Raw genomic sequence first — 22,086 nt, 5'->3', positions numbered from 1 at the left:
CAAGTTTTGGGGTGCACGGTAGGAGAAGGAGGAACGTCCGGATACTGTATTTCACCATTTTTATACTCTTGTTAATTGGAGTTCAGGCTACATCAAAAGAGAAATTCCTTTAATTGTTTCTACCATCAGTGTTATATAATCACCCTGTTAAAGCAGCAGTCTCATGCACAGATGAGTCCTGTGCATTGACACCCCCTTATCTTTTAGGCAGGGTATGATAACAGTCCATCTAGCATCAATTAGCTTCAAATTTATGTGTGTGCTGTGGCAGGGCGGCATTGGGGCAGGGGTCAGTAAGATGCCAAATAATGGGTTAGGCTTTAACTCCAGTGATTGCTTCTCTATTAACACAACAGAATAATAAGCACACTGTCCCTTTAGGGAAAAACACAAACCATAAAATAAAAAGCGAACCCCATGGCACCTCTCTTTTACAGTCGACAGACTTGTAGATTTTGGACTCTTCTTTCTTGACCCATTAATTTACTCCGACGGGAGCACCACTGGATACTCAGTGACTTCTTTCTCAGTGTACGATCACAGACACATTTCCATCTCTTTCTCATGAGACTGCATCTTTGTAGCAGCTGCTTTCATGGCAAAGAATCTACTTCGGACCGTATTGACACGGTAGTACGGTTGGATTTTTATTGCGCTACTCCACCGTAACTTGGACCTTGTATTCTGCGTTTTGTGGAAAGCAGATTGTAGTACTGCAATAACATTGCGATACACATGTAGGAATGCACAGCTTGCTTTTTTTATGACGTAGGATCTACATCTGGACTGAATCACACTAGCAATTTTCTTCACATCCCTGTAGCGTCTTTATTGCTGATACCTCCTAACATTTGTCTGTAGAAGAATCACACATTCCTTCAAGTATTTAAACTTCTTTCTTTGCTGCTTCATTCTCCAAAGTGAGTAAATAACCCGAGCTGCTTTACTCTGGTGAAAAAGCAGACAACCTTTCCTCCCTCTGTAAGCGGACTGTATGGCGACATGTATGCAGAGGGTTTAAACAAATGTATTTATTTATAAAATATTTTACCAGGAAGTAATACATTGAGAGTTACCTCTCGTTTTCAAGTATGTCCTGGGCACAGAGTTAAGACAAATAATACATGTTTACAAATACAGTTACATAATGAGCAGGGTATACATTATATACAAGACATTACATGCACAGTTAAAGATCATTTATATTATGGGCGTATGAAACAGTTACAGACCAGATTAAAATGTGTGACAGCCTTAGATTTGAAAGAACTTAGACTGGTGGTGGATGTAAGAGTCTCTGGTAGGTTGTTCCAGTTTTGGGGTGCACAGTAAGAGAAGGAGGAGCGGCCGGATACTTTGTTGAGCCTTGGGACCATGAACAGTCTTTTGGAGTCTGATCTCAGGTGATAGGTGCTGCATGTGGTAGGGGTGAGGAGCTTGTTCAGGTAGCTGGGTAGCTTGCCCATAAAGAATTTGAAGGCAAGACAGGAAAGGTGAACTTTGCGCCTAGACTCGAGTTATGACCAATCTAGTTCTTTTAGCATTTCGCAGTGATGTGTGTTATAGTTGCATTGGAGAACAAAACTACAAATTGGGTTGTAGAGGGTGTGAAGTTTGCTAAGGTCGGTTTGAGGTGCAGAGCCATATACTATGTCTCCATAGTCAATAATTGGCATTAGCATCTGCTCTGCGATACATTTTCTGACCAGGAGACTTAGGGAGGATTTGTTCCTGTAAAGTACCCCTAGTTTAGCGTAGGTCTTGGTTGTCAGGGTATCAATGTGCATCCCGAATGTTAAGTGGGAGTCAACCCATATGCCCAGGTATTTAAAACTAGTAACAGGAGTTAGGGTGGTGTTAGCGTTGGTTCTAATCTGGAGCTCAGTCGCTGGAAGCTTTAAAAATTTACTCTTGGTCCCAAACACCATTGTTACAGTCTTGTCAGTGTTTAAAAACAATTTGTTTTGGGAAATCCAGTTTTCGAGTCTCAAAAAGTCAGACTGAAGTATGTGTTGAAGGTCAGAGAGGCTATGGCTGTGTGCATATAGGATTGTATCATCTGCATACATGTGTATTGAGGCTTCCTTACAAGCTGTGGGAAGATCATTAATGAACACTGAGAAGAGTAGGGGCCCCAGAACAGAGCCTTGCGGGACGCCACAGGTGATATCCAGGGGGTTAGAGTTAGAGCCAGAGATGGACACATGTTGGGATCTACCTGATAGGTAGGACTGAAACCAGTTTAAAGCATGCTTCCCTATTCCAGAGCTCTGGAGTTTGTTGAGCAGGATAGCATGATCAACAGTATCAAAAGCCTTTGCAAAATCTAGGAATACTGCACCAGTGAGTTGACCCCGTTCCATTCCACACTGGATTTCATTGCAAACATTTAGCAGGGTAGTTACGGTAGAGTGTTTGGGGCGAATGCCAGATTGGAATTGGCTAGGGAAATTTGTCTTGTTATAGTAATCGCTTAATTGGGAGTGGACATATTTTTCCATGACTTTGGATAGGATTGGGAGAAGGGAGATTGGTCTGTAGTTTGAGACAGTGTTTTTGTCCCCACTTTTGAAGATTGGGACAACTCTGGCAGCTTTTCAGGTCTTAGGGATATGACCTGCAGACAGGATAGAGTTGACTATGGAAGCAATTGGTTTGGCAATTGCTGGGGCACCAAGTCTTAGGAACCTAGATTGTAGTAAGTCAGGTCCACATTGGCGGCTTAGTTTGAATTTGAGAAGCGCTTGTCTCTCGCCATCCTTCCTTGGATAAACTGTCTGTAGCATTTCTGAAGTTTCAGAATGCTTTTCTCTCTTTGCAGCAGGTATGATTCATCAGTGAGAGACCTCTGTTTCATGACTACAGTCTGCAATTCTCCTCTCAGGGCCTACAACTCTTTCCAGTGCTTTCTCTGAGCATGCATCCACACACCCTCCATCATATTTTGGAGCTCTGCAGATTTAGTTGCCAGGGTCACTGTTGCTTGCGTTTTCCACGCCTGTTTTTCCTAGGCATACTGACTTTGGGGGATGGAGCAGTCTCTCTGCTTCTCCATCTCTTGCTCCAGTGTATGGACCCTCTCAAGCTGCCTCTCCAGCGATGCTCTGGTGATGCTCAGTGTGGCCTCCAGCTCCTCATGCTGCTCTGCGGGGGCACACTGGGTACTCAGACACTCTTGTAGCACATGTACTTTATTAGCAGCCTGGATACTTTCTTCCTGTAGAACTCGCTGCTTCTCCTCAGCCTCTGTCTGTTTCTCCTTGTTCTCCTGTAGATGCACACACAGCTCTTGCAGCTGGCTCTGCAGTATATGCTGTGCTTGTGTGCGCTGATCCAGGGAGACACTTTCTTTTTGCAGCACTCGCTCTGCATTCTCAAATGTATCCTGCACTTCTAACTTTTCCTGCGCCAATTGTTTCTTCACTTTTTCTACTCTGTGAAGCTTCCCATTTCCTTCACTGACTTGGCCAGTCAAATGTGCAACTTCTTCCTTGAGGCTTCTGTTATCGTTTTTTACAGGTTCTATATCACGTAGGACCTTCTCATATTTCTGTTTCAGGTTAGCAATCATTTTGTCAGACTTGTTCTGCTTTTCATTCATTTTGGCCACTGCAATGTTTTCCCTCTCCAGACTAGTCATCACCTCCTCCAACTCACTCCTAAGAGACGCTCCATTTTCTCCAACATTAAGTGAGTATGCAAAGCTGGGAGTACACACCTCTGTAACTCACCGTTAGCCTCCTGTAACTTGGCGGTAGCCCTCGCTCCTTATTGAATCGTTCCCGGAGAACATCATAATCATGGAGGGCAGATTGAAGTGCAGAAGTTAAGGCATATTTATCCTGATTCAAGGAATCATCTTTGTTTAATTCCTTTTTCTTTTCCGCCGTTCCTGTGACGATTTCATCAGTCGCTCCAGTCTTGTAACGGGTGCTAACCAGAAACAAGACGGGACCGTGAGGCTGAGGTGGGGATGTTAGTGTTCACCGACCTCCAACCACGAGAGCGCGTCTGGAGTGCAGAGGGATAGTCGTACAGCCGGGTCAGGGTTGGAGAAGTGAGAATAGTCGTGTTATTCACCGTGGTCAGGGGTTGTAGAAGTCGGATGGTCATTGAGGGTAGCCGGGATCCAGGGGTAGAGATGGTAGAGGTCCAGATGAAAGCCGAGGTAGAGAGATGTCGGGGGTCCAGGTACAAGCCGAAGTCAAAACACTGAGAGAAAAGACAGGATCAAAATGCACAAGGCAACAAGACAAGGCAGCAGATGCTTGAGGTAAGCACTACGTTCAGCAATGAAGAATTATGCTCAGCCCATTTGCCTGAGGGCTGGCTGAGCATATAAAGGGCAGGTAGCCAATGAGCAGCCAGCAAGCAGCTGCCACACATTAGCATCAACCGCCCACTCGGTAGATAAGCGCCCAATGGTAGACAGGGGACGGAGTGAGCCGCAGGTCCAGGTAATCCTGGGTTAGTGTGAAGTTTAAGGATTAACCCCTTGCATGCTCTTCGTAGCGCGGCACCCGCACGTGGTTTCCTGTGGGCGTGGTGCGTCACCTAAGCCCGAACCTGGGGATATCCCCTGCCTGGTAGTGCGGCGCCTGTGGGTAGCTTTCCTGGTCTGTGGCGCTTCACCCGTGTCATCATGGGGGCGAGACCTAACGCCAATCCTCACAGGTCTGAAGCACATCTTGGCTCCTTCCTGGCTCATGTTATCCTGACATCGCAGGCTCATCAAGTGTTTCAGTCACTTCCTCTGTGAGTTGAGAAACTTTTCTTTTTCTCTTTGCTTTAGTGGCTCCTGAGATATCAGTAGTACTATGCACACACTTGCTGTTACCAGCTTCTGCATTTTCCTTGCGCTCACAATGCATTGCTTGCTTCTGCAGCTGTGGGAGACGCTATTCCTCGTCATGCTGCTCCTGTAGCCACCGTTTATATTTGAGAATTTGGGGACACCCTTCCTCCGTTTGACCTGGTTCATGACTGATCCAGCATGCTGAATCCTTCAGATAGTCACATGGCTTCCTTCTGGACAGTACGGCTCTGAATTCCTGGTCACTGACTCCAGGGTTATGGAGTTCTGTGCTCTGGACACATGTCGCTAGTGCAGCTTTCATCTGCGGGTACTGCTCTCTTCCCAGGGGCAACATACGAATCATCATCATCATCCTCATCTTCATAAGGCCTGAAGGGACGGGTTTACGTACATTGCAAAACAAACATTTTACGTTGGACATTTTGAAAACACGTTGTTTTTCTTTTTCTACCCGACGGGGCAGACTTTAGACTCAACACTTGATAGTCAAGTTTGCTTTACACAGCACAGAGTTCTTTACTTTTTCTTTCACACCCGACAGGGCAGACTTTACACCTAGCACTTGCTAGTCACGTTAGCTTTACACAGCTCAGTGATCCTGGTTTGGTCCCTGAGTATTCATGGCTTTACCCGTTTTCTTCCACTGACCCCAAGATGCATAGAATCCCACATCACACACCACCGGCAGGACGGCTTGACGGCAGGGGTCAGTAAGAGGCCAAACAATGGGTTATGCTTTAACTCCAGTGGTTTATTCTTCATAAACAAAAGAGAATAATAAGCACACACTCCCTTGCGCAAGAGCAACCGGCAAATGCATCCGGCAAGATCACGCATGGGTACGAGCAACCAGGAAATGCGGATCGCACATGCGCGTCAGCAATTGATCTTCACGCATGCGCAGTCGGCGCTCGCCAGAGGGATCCTAGAACCGGGACAGGGCCCAAAAAAGTAAGGACTGAGTCCGAAAACATTGAACTGTCCTGGCTAAACCGGATATCTGGTCACCCTAAAAATAGAGCGTTTCAAGACCTCCTGCCCCGACATCAGGTCTTTATTTTCCTTCCACAGTAATGTTGGAATGACTGCAGAATCCTTAGTATAGTAATACACACAGCTGTTCAAGCTTCTTGCCAAAAAAATAAAACGAATGTGTGTATATATCTATATGATGCTAAACATGGTGGAGAATATGTTATAGTCCTAAATGCTAAATGGAGCTGAAATACAACCTGTTAACCTAACCTATATTTTTGATCTGTTGAGGGCTGGAGAAAGGAGGTAAATGTAAACACCCTCTCACACTTCTGAAGTGCGCTGCCGCTTTTATACCTCAGGACGTGTGTGGTCTTTTTTGCCCAAAACAAAGATGGCCGTAAGGACTTCTTTTTAAGATTATCATTGACCAAACCGGGTTTATTTATTTATTTTTAAAACAAGGCCACGCCCACCACACATTTGATTGGTTCTTTCGCCCCGAGCGTTTGCAGCTGCGCACACGCAGTTGTTGGGTTGCAAATTTGAATTTGGGAGGCGCGGAAGTAACGGCGGTAGCGCGCGGCTCCCGGGACCGCGAAGGGGCCGGGAGAGCAAAAACGGGTATGTTGTACGTGCAGGGGAGTCAGGGGGGCTATCGATCGGGAGCTTGTCCTTGTTCACCTACGGTTAATTTTAATCACGATCTAGGTACAGTTTACACATCCAAATTTGGTCGGTACTCTCCCCTGCCCCTCTTTCCTCGTCACCTCCCTCTGTCTTCTTCATACCCCCCTCTCCCTTTTTCTTCTGCACACCATTCTTTCCTCTTCACCCCCTCCCCCTCTCTTTTTCACCCCTCCTCTCCCCCATCTTTCCTTATAGCGCCCGCCCCCCGCCCCACCCCCCACCCCCCACCCCCCAACTCACTCTGGTCTGCAACATTTCTGATCAGTGTTTAATGTTCTCTCTACAGTCTGTGTTGACTTTTTAAAAATGGATTTCCCATTAAATGCCTCTTTTACCGGTCAACAAGCCGTGAAAGAACGAATGAGGGCAAAGATAAATGGATCCTTCAAAGCCGTGAAGCTGAACACTACTCTTGCAGCAAAAATTAAAACAAAGGCAATAAGTAAGTTCTGGATTAAATACTTGACTTTCCCTATTCCAGGTCTGAGATACTGGTGATATTACCGGTATTATTTACTGGGGTTTTTTTTTTTTGTTTTTTTTTTTAAGTGGCTTTAAACGGTCATCCAATAGGAAGCCACAAGCGATGTTGCAGCTCCCAGGTGACCAGAAGTTTGGCAGTGTCTTTGTTTTCCCTGAGGGAAATTAGAACCCTGTAACTTCACCAGTAAATATCTCTGGTACCAGGGTGTTCCAACTGGGAAAAATATAAAAATAAGGTGTAAAATAAAGAGCAAGAAGAACTGCTTTTATTGACTTATTATGGGTATTTACTTTGTGGTAGTTGATACAAAACTTTAGAATACTTTGTAGGTACCTCTGCAGGTGCAACAAGACGACTGTGTGCTCTGAAATACACTATATCCCTCAGATGTAAAATAATCAAAGCTATCAATAAACACACTGAGCTTCCTCATTTCATTGTCTTTTGCTAAATTACTATTGTGAAGTAGGAGGGCGGGGGTTTAATCGGGAAACAATTTTCAAACCAAGTATTTCATTTAGCAAATTTCATATCACCCAGCTGTCTCTTCAAAAAGTATAAGCCACCAAAATGAAGCAGACTATTTAAAATGTCAGGATATATTTCCACCGTCGCTAGTAGTTGGAGCGTGCTGATCCTTCGTTCTCCTAATATCCCTTATAGTTGATCTCTCCTGCAGCTTGTCGGTTCTCCCGTGATCAGCGGGTTAATAAGGAACACCAGCGCAAAAAAGGAAAGCGCATGGAGAACCATTAATACAAATATTTTGTGCTTTATGTAAAAAATGTACATTATAAAAACTTGCATATCACAAGTTGTAATCGGTTCTGATCTCCCCCTTAACAGGCTCCAGTTGTTAAATCAGTCACTTCCCAGCTGATTTAACAACTGGAACCTGTTAAGGTGGAGATCAGAACCGATTATAACTTGTGTTATGTACGTTTTTATAATGTACATTTTTTTTTTACATAAAGTACTAAATATTTTTATTGATCTCTCTCTGCGCTTTTATTTTTTGCTCTAGTATACAGGCATACCCCGGTTTAAGGACACTTACTTTAAGTACACTCGCGAGTAAGGACATAGCGCCCAATTGGCAAACGGCGGGTTGTGCATGCGCCTGTCAGCACGTCCTGAACACCAATAGCTCCCTACCTGTACCGAAGCTGTGCGCAAGCGGGGAGAATATAAAGCCTGTTACAAATGCGTTATTTACATCAGTTATGCACGTATACGACGATTGCAGTACAGTACATGCATCGATAAGAGGGAAAAAAAGGTAGTGCTTCACTTTAAGTACATTTTCGCTTTACATACATGCTCCGGTCCCATTGCGTACGTTAATGCGGGGTATGCCTGTATTTCCACCATCGTCATGTTTGATATAGTGGAGATTCTTTCAAGTCAAGCACCCAAGGATAAGTTGAATGTGCTAAATTATCATGACACTTTTTTTTAATACTTGATTCATGTTTTTTTTTTCTTTTAGACAACTCCTCTATCTTAAAGATTTCCTTAAAGCACAATAATAGAGCTTTGGCATGTGCTTTAAGTGCTGAGAAAGAGAAGTCGAGGAGGCTGGAACATGATAAAATGTTCTTACAGAAGGAAGTAAAGATGCTGCATTTTCAAAATGCCCTGTTGCGTCAAAACCTATCTATTGTGGTAAGTGGGTGTATTCACCTATGAAAGTAGAGTGAGACAGAACAGCAAAGCTGAGCGATTTTATGCTTGCAAGTATATGGAAGGAGAAGTGGTGAACTGCAGTGCTTGTTAACCAGGGTTAATCCTGGGTGAAGTGTCACAAGAACTTATTGAACCAGAAAAAAAAGCTGTGTGTGCTGTGCACGCGCATAGTAAGTGAAACTTCTTTGACTTTTGTCACAGAAATTGTATTTGTATTCGTGATGTTTTAATTAAAAATCAAAATACAATTTCATTGACAAAACGCAAATAAATTTGACTTAGAACATGCGTACACATCCCTTGTATTTGCACTAAGCGTGAATTCCTCGTGTGTGTGTGCGTGTGACTGTGTGTGTGTGTGCGTGTGACTGTGCGTGTGACTGTGTGACTGTGCGTGTGACTGTGTGACTGTGCGCGTGACAGTGCACGGTGCGCGTGACAGTGCGTGTGCGCGCGACTGACTGTGTGCGCGACTGACTGTGTGTGTGTGACTGTGTGCGTGTGTGTGACCGTGTGTGTGACCGTGTGACGTATGCGCAGCCCCCCTGCACCTCACACATCCCCCTAACCTATTCACAGTCCGTTAGGAGCGGCGGCTATCGCCGCCGCATATGTCACGGTGTGTGGGGGGTGTGGGGCTCGGGGGGGGGGGGGGTGATTAGGAGCGGCGCCGGCGGCTATCGCCGCCGCCGCATCTGATTTGTGGAGCGGGTGTGATGTCAGTGTTGGGGTCGGGCTGAGCCAGAACACAGCCCGGCCTCAACTGCCAGCACTGACGTCACATCCGTTTCATTTCTGTCTCCACAATTCTTTTTTGCCCCATCACGAATGAGGTGCCACTAAAGAAGTTTCACTTCAAAAAACTGATGTACTGAAAGCCTTCTTTATAAATGCTGTTAAAATTATTAAAGAGAACCAGAGGTGGTTTTTGAGTAAAATGTAGTATAACGATATCAATGAATTAAAGTAGTTGTTACACAATTTGGGTAAAATTGACGTGTCATGTTTAAAGTATTTTCTGTCCCTATACTGTACATAAAAGGTAGAGAACAGTTGGTGTACTAGGTGAGTTTTCAATTCCTGCATGTGGTTAGCGGAACGTGGTTTTGTGTAAATCGCTATTTATGTGCCTTCTCAGAACATCATTAAGAACACAATGGTTTTCTGTGTATCTTGATAAAACATCTTTAATTGAATTTTAAAAAAATCTGCATTTATTAACTTGATCATAGACCTGTGTAAAGTGGTCTTGAAACCCAATCTACTCTGATCACACTCAAACATTCAATTGCTCTAAAACTATGAGTCCATTTAGTTGGTTATACTTGACATAAGACTTTATTTTACTTTCATCCTAAAGACCACATACCAGGCCTGATAAACCCACACATACTATTCCTTGTCTACACTCTCCTCCTTTTTTAGATGTGCCTGTCCCAAGGAGCTAGCACTCCTTCCTTCTGTCTTAACATACTGTATATGTACTGTTTATCATACAATGTTGTCCTTCCACATTGAATTGCACTGCGGAATATGTTGGTGTCATACAAATAAAAGATAATGGTAATATGTAATTTGTCATAAGTAGTCACAACCAGCAGGCTGCCAGTATCAATACAGATTCGCACTCTTGACAAATGTGAAGAGGCTTCTTAGATTTGTGTAAACATTACGCCATGTTCTGATCTGCTTCACAGAATCTTTTTTTTTTTTCCAGAACAAAACTCTTAAAGATATTGACCTGTTTATGAATATTAATTTGTCAACTGCTATTGAAATCAGCAGCACTATGGAGGTAGGTTTGTAATGTAAAACAAGTTACGGGAATGTTCGTTTTGTTCTACATCCTACTTTATGCAACAGAGCATGACTTATCTGGAATATATTCAAAATGACCTTGGGGTGGTAACTAAGGTAACTAACATAATTACTCAGGATACACTGCTTCTTTGAACCATGACGGGTATCAATAACTTTTGTGCTTACCATGTATATTATAACATTTCCATCCACTATTGTATGGATGTGTGTATGAAAAGTGACTACTTTATGCCTGCATAGTGTCTCAAAAAATGCATTGGCCCTAATTGAATTATGCCACAAATAGAATCTCATAATTCTTTTTTTCAAGACTTCCTTTCTGTCTTCATATTGCATACATTTCTTGCAAATTTATAAATTGGGCTTCAAGAGCTTTTTTTTAAAAGCATTATGCGGTCCTGTATTCAAGTAGGGAGCCTGCTGCACACCTATAACAATTAGATAAATAAATGAATACAAATACCGGTGCTCCTGGTTCAGGATTCTCTGTGGTAATCCAATAATCATTGGAAGGTATAAAGAACAGGGCACCTGATTTTCAAATGCCATTTCGCTTTTGATAAAGACCATGTAAGGCCGAAACGTCACGTCAATCTTTTGTCAATAAATATTGCATTTGAAAACCCATAGTGCCTTGTTTTTTATACCTTCCTCTTGTATTCAAGCACAGCAACACTGCTTTTTTTAAAATAGTATTTCAACCACTGTGCAGGGAAAATTGCATCCTTTTTCTGTATAATTGTCGCACCTGGCAAAATGCTGTGGAACAATTGATTTAAAACATTTCTGGAATTCATTTATAAGGAGCCTTTCAAAAATGTCCTGTTCTGTTCTATTTTTTTGCCCTGTCTCGCTTGAACCTAGGATTTATCTAAGGCAGTTTTAGTAATTGCTGTTTTCTTCCCATCAGTCTTCAGATAGTCTTATATCGTCAGATGAACGGAGAAGCAGTGAACGTTTAAGCCATCAGGTTGGGTTGTCTTGTAGTGGTGGTCAAGGATTTCGGTAAATGTGATGCCTTCTCTTATACACTAGTGTAATAGTTCTTACTTTCATTATGTTAAAGACTGCAGTGGTGTTGAATACCACTTACATTGGTACTGTATCCAACTATATACATCCATTCATATTAAATGGAAAGTGGCTAAAGATTTCCACCTGGTAAATCCATTATTATTTTTCAAGCCGCACTTCAGGTTGCTTTTTTTTTTTTTAGGAATAGGATTGAAGCTGGGGGTTTCCCAAGCTGAACTCCGTAGATTTTAGCTCCTGGCGACCCCCTGCTTCCTGAGATGCTTAGCTCCGTAATGGGTGTCGTTATCTCTGCAGGCAGCAGCTCACAGAGATTCTTGGGGCCAACATAATGGCGGCTTTAAATGTCCCACATCTTGTGGGCCAACAGGAAGCCGTGATGTCATCCCTTTTGGCTTCCTATTGGTTCGTGTGACGAGGGACATGCAAACATGAAGGCGATACCGGCACCCCCTACGGAAGTAAGTACAGGCATACCCCGCATTAACGTACGCAATGGGACCGAAGCATAAATGTAAAGCGAAAATGTACTTAAAGTGAAGCACTCCTTTTTTTTTTTTTTTTTTTTTTTTTTCATTTATCGATGTAATGTATGTACTGCAATTGTCATATACGTGCATAACTGATGTAAATAACGCATTTGTAACAAGCTCTATAGTCTCCCCGCTTGCGCACAGCTTCGGTACAGGTAGGGAGTCGGTATTACTGTTCAGGACGTACTGACAGGCGCATGCGCGAGCTACCGTTTGCCTATTGGGTGATATGTCCTTACTCGCGAGTGTACTTAAAGTGAGTGTCCTTAAACCGGGGTATGCCTGTATCTCTGAAGCAGGATTCCCTGGAGCTGAAATGAATGCAGTTCAGCTCCGGAGACCCCTGCTTCAATCCTGTAACTTAAAGCAGCACTATAGATTGCATTTTTTTATTTTATTTTAAGTGGGTTTATTCATATTTGTATTCAAATTCTTTACATTTTGTGAAGGAGTCCGATTTGTGTCTGTGATAGAGGTCACCATCGCTCTTGAATTCAAATCTTTAGGTATTAAATGTAATTCCCTATTTTCTTTTCTTCATGAAGTCATAACAAGGACATTTCTGTAGACACTGGCCCATGTTCACTTAAATGTGCTAATCTCGACTCCCAGTCATTTGGATTGCTTAATCATGGTATACCCCTTTAGTGAACATGGCCCATGAGTAAATAAGTGGCTGTGTCTTATTGAAATACGCTCTACTTTGTCATCTCAGATGGACCGGAGTGGCTTTAAGGGTTCCTTCCAGTTCTGTAGGTGACAGGATACAACAGAACTATTGTCCATCACCAGAATCATTGGATGAAAACCAAGCAAATGGCTTAATTGCTAGAGAGATGCCAAACTCCAGTTTCACAAGAGAAAGGTCAAGTGGATTGGCGAAGACAGAAGGGAGTGGCACTTCAACTGCAGCTCCCGGAGGTAACAAATGGTTTTGTTGTATAATGTATCAACAGTTGTAACTGAGTTTCAAATATAATATCCAGCTAATTAAAATATCACTTGTGAGCACATTCACAAGGCTCAGACAGGTCTGCAACCCTGCTTTTCACCTTTTTCTTGGCATACAGTGCTTCCACTGCAGCAAGGGATTGTGGGAAATGACATGTAAATGAGCACACAGTATCACCTTTTGCTTCAAATCCATTTTACATGGATCTCTACAAGCGTATGCCTGCTGCATTACACAACTTTTCAGCACAGCATGTGTTAAAGTGCATAGTTCGTAAACCTTTCAACAAATATTAAAAATATAATGTCGAAATCCAGAAATACAAAATCAACCTTTCAGTGACACAGTAGTAATTTTACCAGTAGTAAGATAAATGTGGTTTGCTAGTCAAGTTGGTTACTGATTTACTTAGACCCTAGTCTGCGTATTTTTTTCAATCTTCGGGTGTTGTGTGAAAGCAAGTTTAGTTATTACACGGTTGATCACTAGTTCAGTAGCATCTCCTGCTTTCACTTGTGAACATTTTAAAACAAATGTGTTTTTTTTTTTTGTTTTTTTTTTTCAGAAAGCCTTGCCATTCCAAATGAGAAATGGAGTGAAGTCATATCCAATTCGGACAGTGTTAACTCATTAGGACTTTGTGATGAGATAATTGAACCATATGGTAGTAATTTAGAATTGTGTGCATTTGTGACAAAGAGGAAGAAGCGGTCAACCATGTCCCGTTCAAGTAGTCAGTCCCTGCTGAATTCAGTCTCTAACCAAAATCGGTGCTCAAACAGCTCAAGCCGAGAAAGCAACAATAGTGCAGAACATGAACAGGTTACAGCTACTACCATTCAGACCTATCCAATACATACAGGAGTAAATAAAGAGCATTTGGCTGACGGTGGGTCTGTTACTCAAGAGAAGACCCTGTACGATGCCGATATGGATCTAACGTCAAGTGACTCTGCTGCAATAGTTACCGTTTCGTCAAAAAACAAAACTCAAATTGGCCAAGCCAAATCGGATGCAACTCTAAAACATGATAGAACTTCACTGAGAAAAGTAAAGCATTTGGGAAGGGAAAAGACAAACAGCCAGAAAAATGACTCCGTTGCTAATGAGAAACAAAAATTGACAAAAACTAAACTGAAAGATGAAACACCTCTTGACTTTAAGCTGGAAACTCTGAGTGCAATACAGCAATCTGAAAATGTAGGGCAAGATCACTTGACATCACAAATTAAAACTAATATAGATATTAATTCAAATTCAGAATTTATTGCCAAATGTAATGATTTCAGAAAAACATATGTAGTTAGCTTAACGTGTCCCATTAAACAAGAGTGTGACTTTTTTGAAAATCAAATGACAACTGATACCAGGATCAAAACTACACAGACTGAGGAAAATCATTTGGAAAATGTTATAACAACGTCACCAGAAATGCTTGGTGCGGAGTATGCAACTACAAAGGAAAATCGGGAGATGTTAATCTTGCCAAATGAAAAGACACTGCTGCCTTATGCTTTGGAAAAAGAAAAAAGTAAGAGAGCAAAGGGTAAGAGTTTTGACACTGTTTCTAAAACAGGCGAAGTCTGTGATGAAATGGTAAAGAGTGTTGAAAGCTCCAGAAAGATCAAGCATAAAACTCGCAAAGCAAAAAAAAGTTCAAAGGAGCTGAAAAAGTGTTCAGACGAGAATGAACGGTGCAAGCTTAGTGCTGAATATTGTGATCAGATGGCAGATTTCAAGAAAACAGATGAAATATCTCAAATGTTCCTGGATAGTATAGCGAGTAAACAGAAACAAATTCAAAGGGAAACCTATTTTGTGTGTGCAACAGAAAAAATTGGTTCAACCGTTGAAGTAGGGTCTGTTTCCAGAGATGATGGCATTCATATTAGAAGGCAAACCTTTGTGACTCACGAACCAGAACCCATAGCACACAGTATTCCAAAGATATCTCCTTTTGAAGACGTGGCTGTTAATATTCAGAATGATACCTTTGTTCATTCATCAAATGCCTTGGAATTTCCAGTTACTACAGCTCACGAAAATAAAGAAAGTGAATGTAATAAGTTATATAAAAAGCAGTCTAAAAAGGAAAAACTGAAAAGTGCACCTGTTGCTAAAATATTTGGTCCTAAAATTGAGAGCGTGACCAACAGTTCCATGCAAAAGGTACACAAAGACATGAACAATATTAAAACATCAACAAATTGCTTTTTTCCACAAGTTGACACAAGAAAGACATATTTTGTGCATCCCACGGATGCTGTGGTAGACAATGACGAAGTTACACTTGTTCGGGATAGTTTATTGCCTTTAAAATCTAGTCCACTTAACAAGGCCACCAAGTTTTCAAATAACATCGTCCCAAATGAACTGGAGTCTTTTATGCTTGACATGGTTAGTGAATCTATTCTCCTTAATTCAATAGTGGAGTGTCCAAACTCTTTAGAATTCCCTTCTGCAACCAACACTGAAAATGTGTCTTTTAGTACAGATCAGTGTTTGCTGAATAGTATTCCACTTCTAGAACTTCCAGCATCTGAGGACTATAACAATCGAGAGTCAACCCTTGCTCCAAAGAGCTTCTGTGTTCTTGAGGAACATCACTGTATTCATCCTCAAGACGTGCATGAAGAAAATGTTGATGTACATTGTAAGGATCTAAACCAAAGTATAGACAACCAAGGAACAAGTAAGTAGTATAGAAGTTGCGTGCATACCCATTACTTTTCAAATTAATCAATTAATATTTGTGTTGCTATGCAGTACCCAAGCTTTGGAAGTGCTGTTCAGGTCATTTAGTAATGAATGTGGAAGAGACCTAGATCCTTTTGATCAGTATTTAAATGTATGCAAACCCTTATCTTTCCTGTAAAACAGAGTACACCTATGCAGTTTTATTTTCAAAATATTATGAGCTCTGGATTCTCTTAATTTGCCCAGGTAATAGTAAGATTAAAAAAATTGTTTTTAAATTCATTTACTTTTGTTTCTTTTAACTTCAATTTTTTTGTTTTTTTATATATAGCTATTAAAGCTCTCCAAGATTTGACAAACACTACTTTCGGTTCCATTAAAAAATCCCCTAAAGCTTGGCTCCAAGGGGAAGACGAATCAACCGTGCATACTAGGAGGAGACGTACTCCAGTTAACTACAAAGAGCCTGGCCTAGGAAGGTTTGTTTTTATTTGTTATAGTATCTACAGTGCAATAATGTTCCTGTTGACTACTCCCTCCAATTCACTGTCTGTTAAAAGAAACACTATAAAACAGATGTTATCCCTTAAAGAAATCTGGACTTTGCTAGATAAGCTTTCAAATTGGCTCTTTGCAAGTAGCTGAGGATAAAATGCTACTTTTTCTAGTCGGTTTATGTAACTTTGTTAAACATTAGAAACCTTCCATAAGATCTTCCTTGGGGGTTTTGATGCTGTGCCTTCAACTTCAATTTGTGTGGTTTCCTATCTCTGGACCTTGGTTTTTGATGGTTTGGTTAACCTTCATGGAAGCTTACATAGTTTACATGGCTGCTATAACACCTGCTTTTTGTCATTGTCAGTTCTGGGGTGGCCTGAAACAGTCATGTCATATTTTGTACTTGTATCATTCTGCAGAAAACTAGACTTCACTTCAATTGACAAACTATGTAAGGGGAATCTGAACGTGTATATATTACAGATCTAATTTCCATTATGCCCACCAAAACTTGAGTACTTGTATGTATAAGAAATAACAATTTACAGAAAAATAAATAAAAAACAGGAAGTGGAAAGTGTGGATTACATTTAAGTATAATTAATGTGTGCATTTCCTATTGTTCTGGGTATTAAAGACCATCTCCTATCAAGACCATAACTAAGCATTCATTAAGCATGTATTGTGGGAAGGGGGAATGAACACCATCTGAAATGTTTATTCTAGGCAGTTCCAAGAGCCATGCCTTATTTTGAATATGTTCTAACCACGTTTTCTTTATTAGCAAATTACGTCGTGGAGATATGTTCACAAATACAGAGTTCATGCATTCACCTGCTCACAAAGTAAAGCGGAAAAGATCTGGAAAGAAGAAAAATCCAAACTGAGCTGTCTTGTTCAAAAACATTCTTAAATAAACATTACTATGTGTTTATACCCTAATGTATTATACCTGTATTGGATTTTTGTTTTTAATCTTGGATGCTCATACATGGTCTTCCACTCCATCATTGTGACAAATGTGGACCTGTACAGCATTTTATTGGTAGAGCTGGTCATTTCAGCTCTCTTCTGACATAGAATGTATTATGGGAACAGGCTAAAAAAATAAACTGACAACTTTAAAGAGGCACTACAAATGACATGTTTTAATGGAAGCACGGGCTCTTTGGCGCTTAACTGAGTTGACTTCAACTCCAGGAACCCCTGCTTCCCGAGATATTTGCCTCAGTTGAGGGTGCCAGTAACTCTGCTGTTAAAAGCTCCGTCACGTGGGCCAATGGGATAACGTTACTGCTTCCTATTGGGGCATAGAACATTTAAGCCATTTTGATAATGCTGCCCAGCCCGAGCCGCTACCAGTACCCCTTCCGTGGTAAGTCTCGAAGCAGGGGGTCCCCGGAGCTGAAATAACGCATTTCGGCTCCGGAGACCCCCTGCTTTAATTCTATTTGCAAAAAAATAATTAAAAGTCGCTTGGCCTGCTTTTAAAATTGTTAGGTTTTTTTTGTTTTATTTCGTATTGTATATAATGTAGCTTTTCTGTTTGTACAGATTTAATTTTTAAGGGAAGCTCTGTAATGTCTCACGTTTCTAATATTACAGTTTGTAGGAATAGAGATTGGTTTGCAAGAGCACTGGGAAATTAATCTGCTATCTTTCCTGTGTATTATTACATGTGAGTCATAGTACCCTTACCTTTTTTTATTGATAACACAGGTAACCCATTTCACAAGTATAAAGTGAAAATATATGGAAAGTCATTATTTGTACAAATGAACCTCTGTAAAAGCAAAGTCCAAAAAAAGTAAATATACAAAACAATACAAGCCAACTACAGCATACAGTACCATTTTATTTTGTTAAAGGTTATTAAGTTTTAGTACAGTTATATATTATGTTTTAATACAATTTTCACAAATGCGTGTCGTTTTCTGCCTGTATGTAATTAGTTTCAAATAAAGACTGTTTATACAACTTCTGTAGTATTTTTGGATAATTAAGACATTAAGAGAATACTTTTCCAGAATGTCCATATTTGAATAGAAATTGTTTTTTATGCATCTTTACTGATTGTGACTTAATTATGAATGTACTGTACATTTTGCTGTCCTTCCTATGCCAATACAACAAAAATGGGGATGCCCATGCAGCAGGGGTAGGGCATATCTGGTTCAGTCCCTATGCTGTCTCCTCCTACCTGTCAATGGGGCAGGGTCTCGCAGGATTTTTGCAATCCGGACGTTCTCATACTGCCTGAGGCAGGCCAGTTGTATCACCTTGCCCTCACCCAGGCTCTGTTCCTCCCCTATGCCCACTTTTAGCTGCTGTGTTAGACTATTCCTGCATGGTTTGGATCAGCCAGGAGCCAGGCATGGGACTCCTATTTCCCTCTCCTTCCAACCCATGTAGGCCTGTTTGTCAGGTAAAGATTTGCCCAAAGCCTCAGTGACAATACATTTGTTTGCCTTGTGGTAAAGGTGTGGATGTTACCTTGGTTCTAAACCATTGTACAGGCAGTCCTCGGTTATCCGACAATGCGTTACTCAAAATGACGTTGTAAAGCGAAACGTTGTAAAGCGAAACACGTTTTCCCATAGGAACACTGTTTAAATGAAAGGTTCCATTCCTGAAGGCATTTTTAACACTAAAATACACCAAATATTTTATGCAGGCAATAAGATATGCAGCACACACAAATTATATAGTAAATTAAATAATATATTATATAGTATAATATTATATTATATAGTATAATATATATACGCTCTTACGACGCTTTGCAACGTTGTTTATGTGAATGTGTAAATATATATACACACATACACAACGTTGCAAAGCGTCTTAAAAGCGTTGGATAAGCCATTTTGGCGTTGTAATAATGAATATAGGTATGCATTGCATAGCGTTGGATAAGCCATTCGTTGTAAAGCGAAGCGTTGTAAAACGAGGACTGCCTGTACTATGTTTTATACCCCATGCATTCTGTGGCATTCAAATGATCTCCAGCTTACCTCAAGGTATTTGCTGCCATAATTAGCATATCATCCAATCTGGAGTGTAAGGTTTATGAGTATGGAAACACATCTTGCTGTGTCGTTTTTCCAAAAGGTGTCTGGTCTGGTCTAAATTCTCTATTTCCTTAGTGGAGAATCCTTATGCTAAGAGTAGCAGTAGGATATGCATTGTTCCTCTGATGCATCGTTTTTTTTTAAGTTGGATTTGTGACCTGTATACTTCCATGAGCCTGTTCAGAGCTCAAGCATGCCTCTGCATTACTGTCATGACCCAGTCTATTGCTCAGTTTGGTTTTCCAGAGATGAGATCTTCCATGCATATAATTTTGGCAGTTTAGCTTCTGTGATGAATATAGGGCAGTTTGTTTTGTTTTCCCACATTGGACTGTTTTGGTATGTCCCTCTATCCCTACACTGATACAGAAGGGATGTAGTTAATTTCTTACTGCTTACATTTCTTCTAGTCCCTCCACACGTACAACTTTTTCCATGTTTTGTCCTAATTTCTCTGCTACATTAACTGTCTGGCTCTGGAACCCTTGATTCCAGTTATGTTTATATAATAAAATAAAAAAATGCTGTATGTGCTTTTCCCTGCTATTGCTTCCCCAAATGGTGAGAATCCGTTTCTTCTGAAGTGGTATTTAGTGCTGTAGGTTAATGGAGCAATCATGAATATACCAAGACCAATAGTTACTGCTTTGGTTATTAATAGACTTGCACTCAATTGAATAACCCTACAGCTAAAAAGCATTGGTGATAAAAAAAAATTAAAACCATGCTAATTATCTGGTACCAGTGTACAGTAAAACTTCATGGAACCTGTAAAGATCATTCAGATGCTCAAACTGACATTTTCTGCATGTTGTATAGGAGACTAAAATCCCTAAAGTTAATGGGCAGTCTTCAGTGAGAACATTTATTAATCTCTAGAGATGCAGTATGTTCCATACCCATCTTATGCCGTATAAAGTTAATTCATTAATCTACTTAACATTCTGAAGAAAATATCTAAATTGCAAACAAATACATTAAAATACCCAATTTGACTGCTTTTTCAGTATGTGCTTGGCTATTGGATTACCAATATATTTACAGGCTGTAGGAAAAGTGGATACACTGCAGTTAATTCCATGTGTACAATTTAGCATATGTCCCAGATAAACCACTCACTGAGTTGTTGAAGGTTACTGTATTCTGATTAGGATTTGTTATTTGGACAAATCAAAAGAAACTGGTTTCATAATGAAGTAGATTTATTTAAAAAAGTTAATTTCTGTAAAATTCTGTAAAATTGATTGTAGGATAGAGTTGTTATACTTGCACTCCAATTATGAACTGAATCGATGTGGTACATAATGTTTCAGGACCAAGCCTGTGCAGTTAACCTAAAGAGACTTATACTGTTTGGAAGCGAGTGTATAAAAGTCTATGAACAGATATTGGTCCATTAAAAAAGATCATACAGTACAACTGCAGATAAACCTGCACGTATCCAGAGCAAAAGCTACTCTACATTCACTGTTGCCTTTTAAAAATGCTAACAGTTGGTAGTAGAAGGCTGGGTCTTCAGCGTTACAAGCTCATTTAAAGCTTGCTTTCTTTTGCAAGGTGGTGCTCCAGCTCAAACACCAGAAAGTTATCTTAAAGCTGCAGTTCAGTCAGTTTTTTAATTTATTTTTTTACTTCAATAGTTTCATTTAGGCAATCTCTAATTACCTAAAGAACTGTATAGCTGCAGGTCAATTCGTTCTCCATGTATTGATCGGCGAAATTTGGTGACATAATTAGTGAAGAGATCTGTTTATATTCTGCTTCAGTCCATCAGTGGAAGCTCATGAATATTCATGAGCACTCCTGCACTGACATGTGCAAGAGGGAGGGCAGGGCTGACAAAGGGGTGTGACAGGACATGAAGGGGCAGTGCCTTAGCAAATGCTTGTTGAAATAGAATACAAGAAAATTGGTCTTTCAAAGTTGTTGTTTTTTAAACAGAAAATGCTAAAAGTATTTTTTCTTACTACAGAACTGAGTTATTAAAAAAAACACACATGCAGGATATTGACTGAACTGCAGCTTCAAGACTTCGTTGAATGTATGTTTCTGACAGCAGCAGATCTAATTCACCTTTCCCCCCCCCCTAGCATACCTGCAATTTTAACATCATACAAAGTTTGAGGCCTTTGAGGTTACAGAATTGGTAATGTTAGGTTTTAGGCAACATTAGGTATTGTGTAATTACTATGACTGCTCTTGTAGTTTATTATTGGAATCAGAATACCCTTATTTTTCAAAGAAAGCATCTATTCATGGCATGCACCATAGTACTGATTTTTGTGTCTGATAAACAAATCCCAGGTGTTATTCAAGTAATACTTTCACACTACATTAATCCAGTAAATCTTAAATTGGATTAGTACTTTGACAATTGTAATTCATCTTTAATACAACAAATAGAATATGTAAACTAACCCGTTTTGTTTTTTGTACAGATGTTTGTCGTCATTAATTCAAACGCTATGCTCAAACATAGCTGGAAATGTGCATGAGTCACAGTGATAAGGGATTTGGAAATTAATCCCAAAAGTTTGAGAACTTAAAATAGCATAAACAACAGAGGGTGGACAGACTACTGTTGCATTGTGTAATGGAAATTAGGTCCTGTAAGGAATTTTAAACCAAGTATACAGAAGGAAATCAGAGATCCTTTCCAAGATGTAGCTTTTACAGTTTAGGATGAGCAGAAAGTTTCAGCTTCAGGTTTTCTGCGAGTTTGTCCAGGAATTCAAATGTATTCAAGTAGTCAGAGCGTTGTACACTAAAATAAAAACAAAAAATTATCAAATGTATTATCAGTGAGGTATAGCTAAAAGCAGTAGCTTGCA

General features: G+C 40.5%; 2 protein-coding genes across 5 annotated transcripts in view; one reads left to right on the top strand and one right to left on the bottom strand.

Annotated features, from left to right (window-relative positions):
- The first annotated feature begins 6,275 nt into the window (after positions 1 to 6,275).
- Positions 6,276 to 18,161, top strand: SGO2 (shugoshin 2). Of its 2 annotated transcripts, none has more exons than XM_075608465.1 (9): positions 6,276 to 6,415; positions 6,768 to 6,923; positions 8,455 to 8,630; positions 10,369 to 10,446; positions 11,383 to 11,477; positions 12,753 to 12,958; positions 13,555 to 15,681; positions 16,018 to 16,165; positions 16,969 to 18,161. In XM_075608465.1, exons 2-9 carry the CDS (start codon positions 6,788 to 6,790, stop codon positions 17,069 to 17,071), a joined length of 3,069 nt encoding a protein of 1,022 aa, XP_075464580.1. In that variant the 5' UTR covers positions 6,276 to 6,415; positions 6,768 to 6,787; the 3' UTR covers positions 17,072 to 18,161. The 2 variants fall into 2 exon arrangements, with proteins under 2 accessions (XP_075464580.1, XP_075464579.1); XM_075608464.1 differs by having other exon boundaries at positions 6,325 to 6,502.
- Positions 18,020 to 22,086, bottom strand: part of IDH1 (isocitrate dehydrogenase (NADP(+)) 1) — a 27,179-nt gene continuing 23,112 nt past the window's right edge. For all 3 annotated transcript variants that reach the window (XM_075608466.1, XM_075608467.1, XM_075608469.1), the window contains one exon: positions 18,020 to 22,019. In XM_075608466.1, coding sequence (XP_075464581.1) covers positions 21,926 to 22,019 — 94 coding nt within the window. In that variant the 3' untranslated portion in view covers positions 18,020 to 21,925. The remainder of the gene's footprint in view (positions 22,020 to 22,086) is intronic.

This window comes from Ascaphus truei, chromosome 7 (assembly GCF_040206685.1).
Source record: "Ascaphus truei isolate aAscTru1 chromosome 7, aAscTru1.hap1, whole genome shotgun sequence".
Lineage (NCBI taxonomy): Eukaryota > Metazoa > Chordata > Amphibia > Anura > Ascaphidae > Ascaphus > Ascaphus truei.
The sequence above is the reverse complement of the archived record's forward strand: the minus strand, read 5'-3'. Positions and strand labels throughout refer to the sequence as shown.

What these genes read in the sequence shown, in the direction of transcription:
- SGO2 (XM_075608464.1), top strand. Translation starts at nt 6,418, where the DNA reads ATGTTGTACGTGCAGGGGAGTCAGGGGGGCTATCGATCGGGAGCTTGT. An exon ending in AAATCAGCAGCACTATGGAG is followed by an intron (nt 10,447 to 11,382) that starts GTAGGTTTGTAA and finishes TCTTCCCATCAG; the next exon opens with TCTTCAGATAGTCTTATATC. An exon ending in TATAGACAACCAAGGAACAA is followed by an intron (nt 15,682 to 16,017) that starts GTAAGTAGTATA and finishes TTTTATATATAG; the next exon opens with CTATTAAAGCTCTCCAAGAT.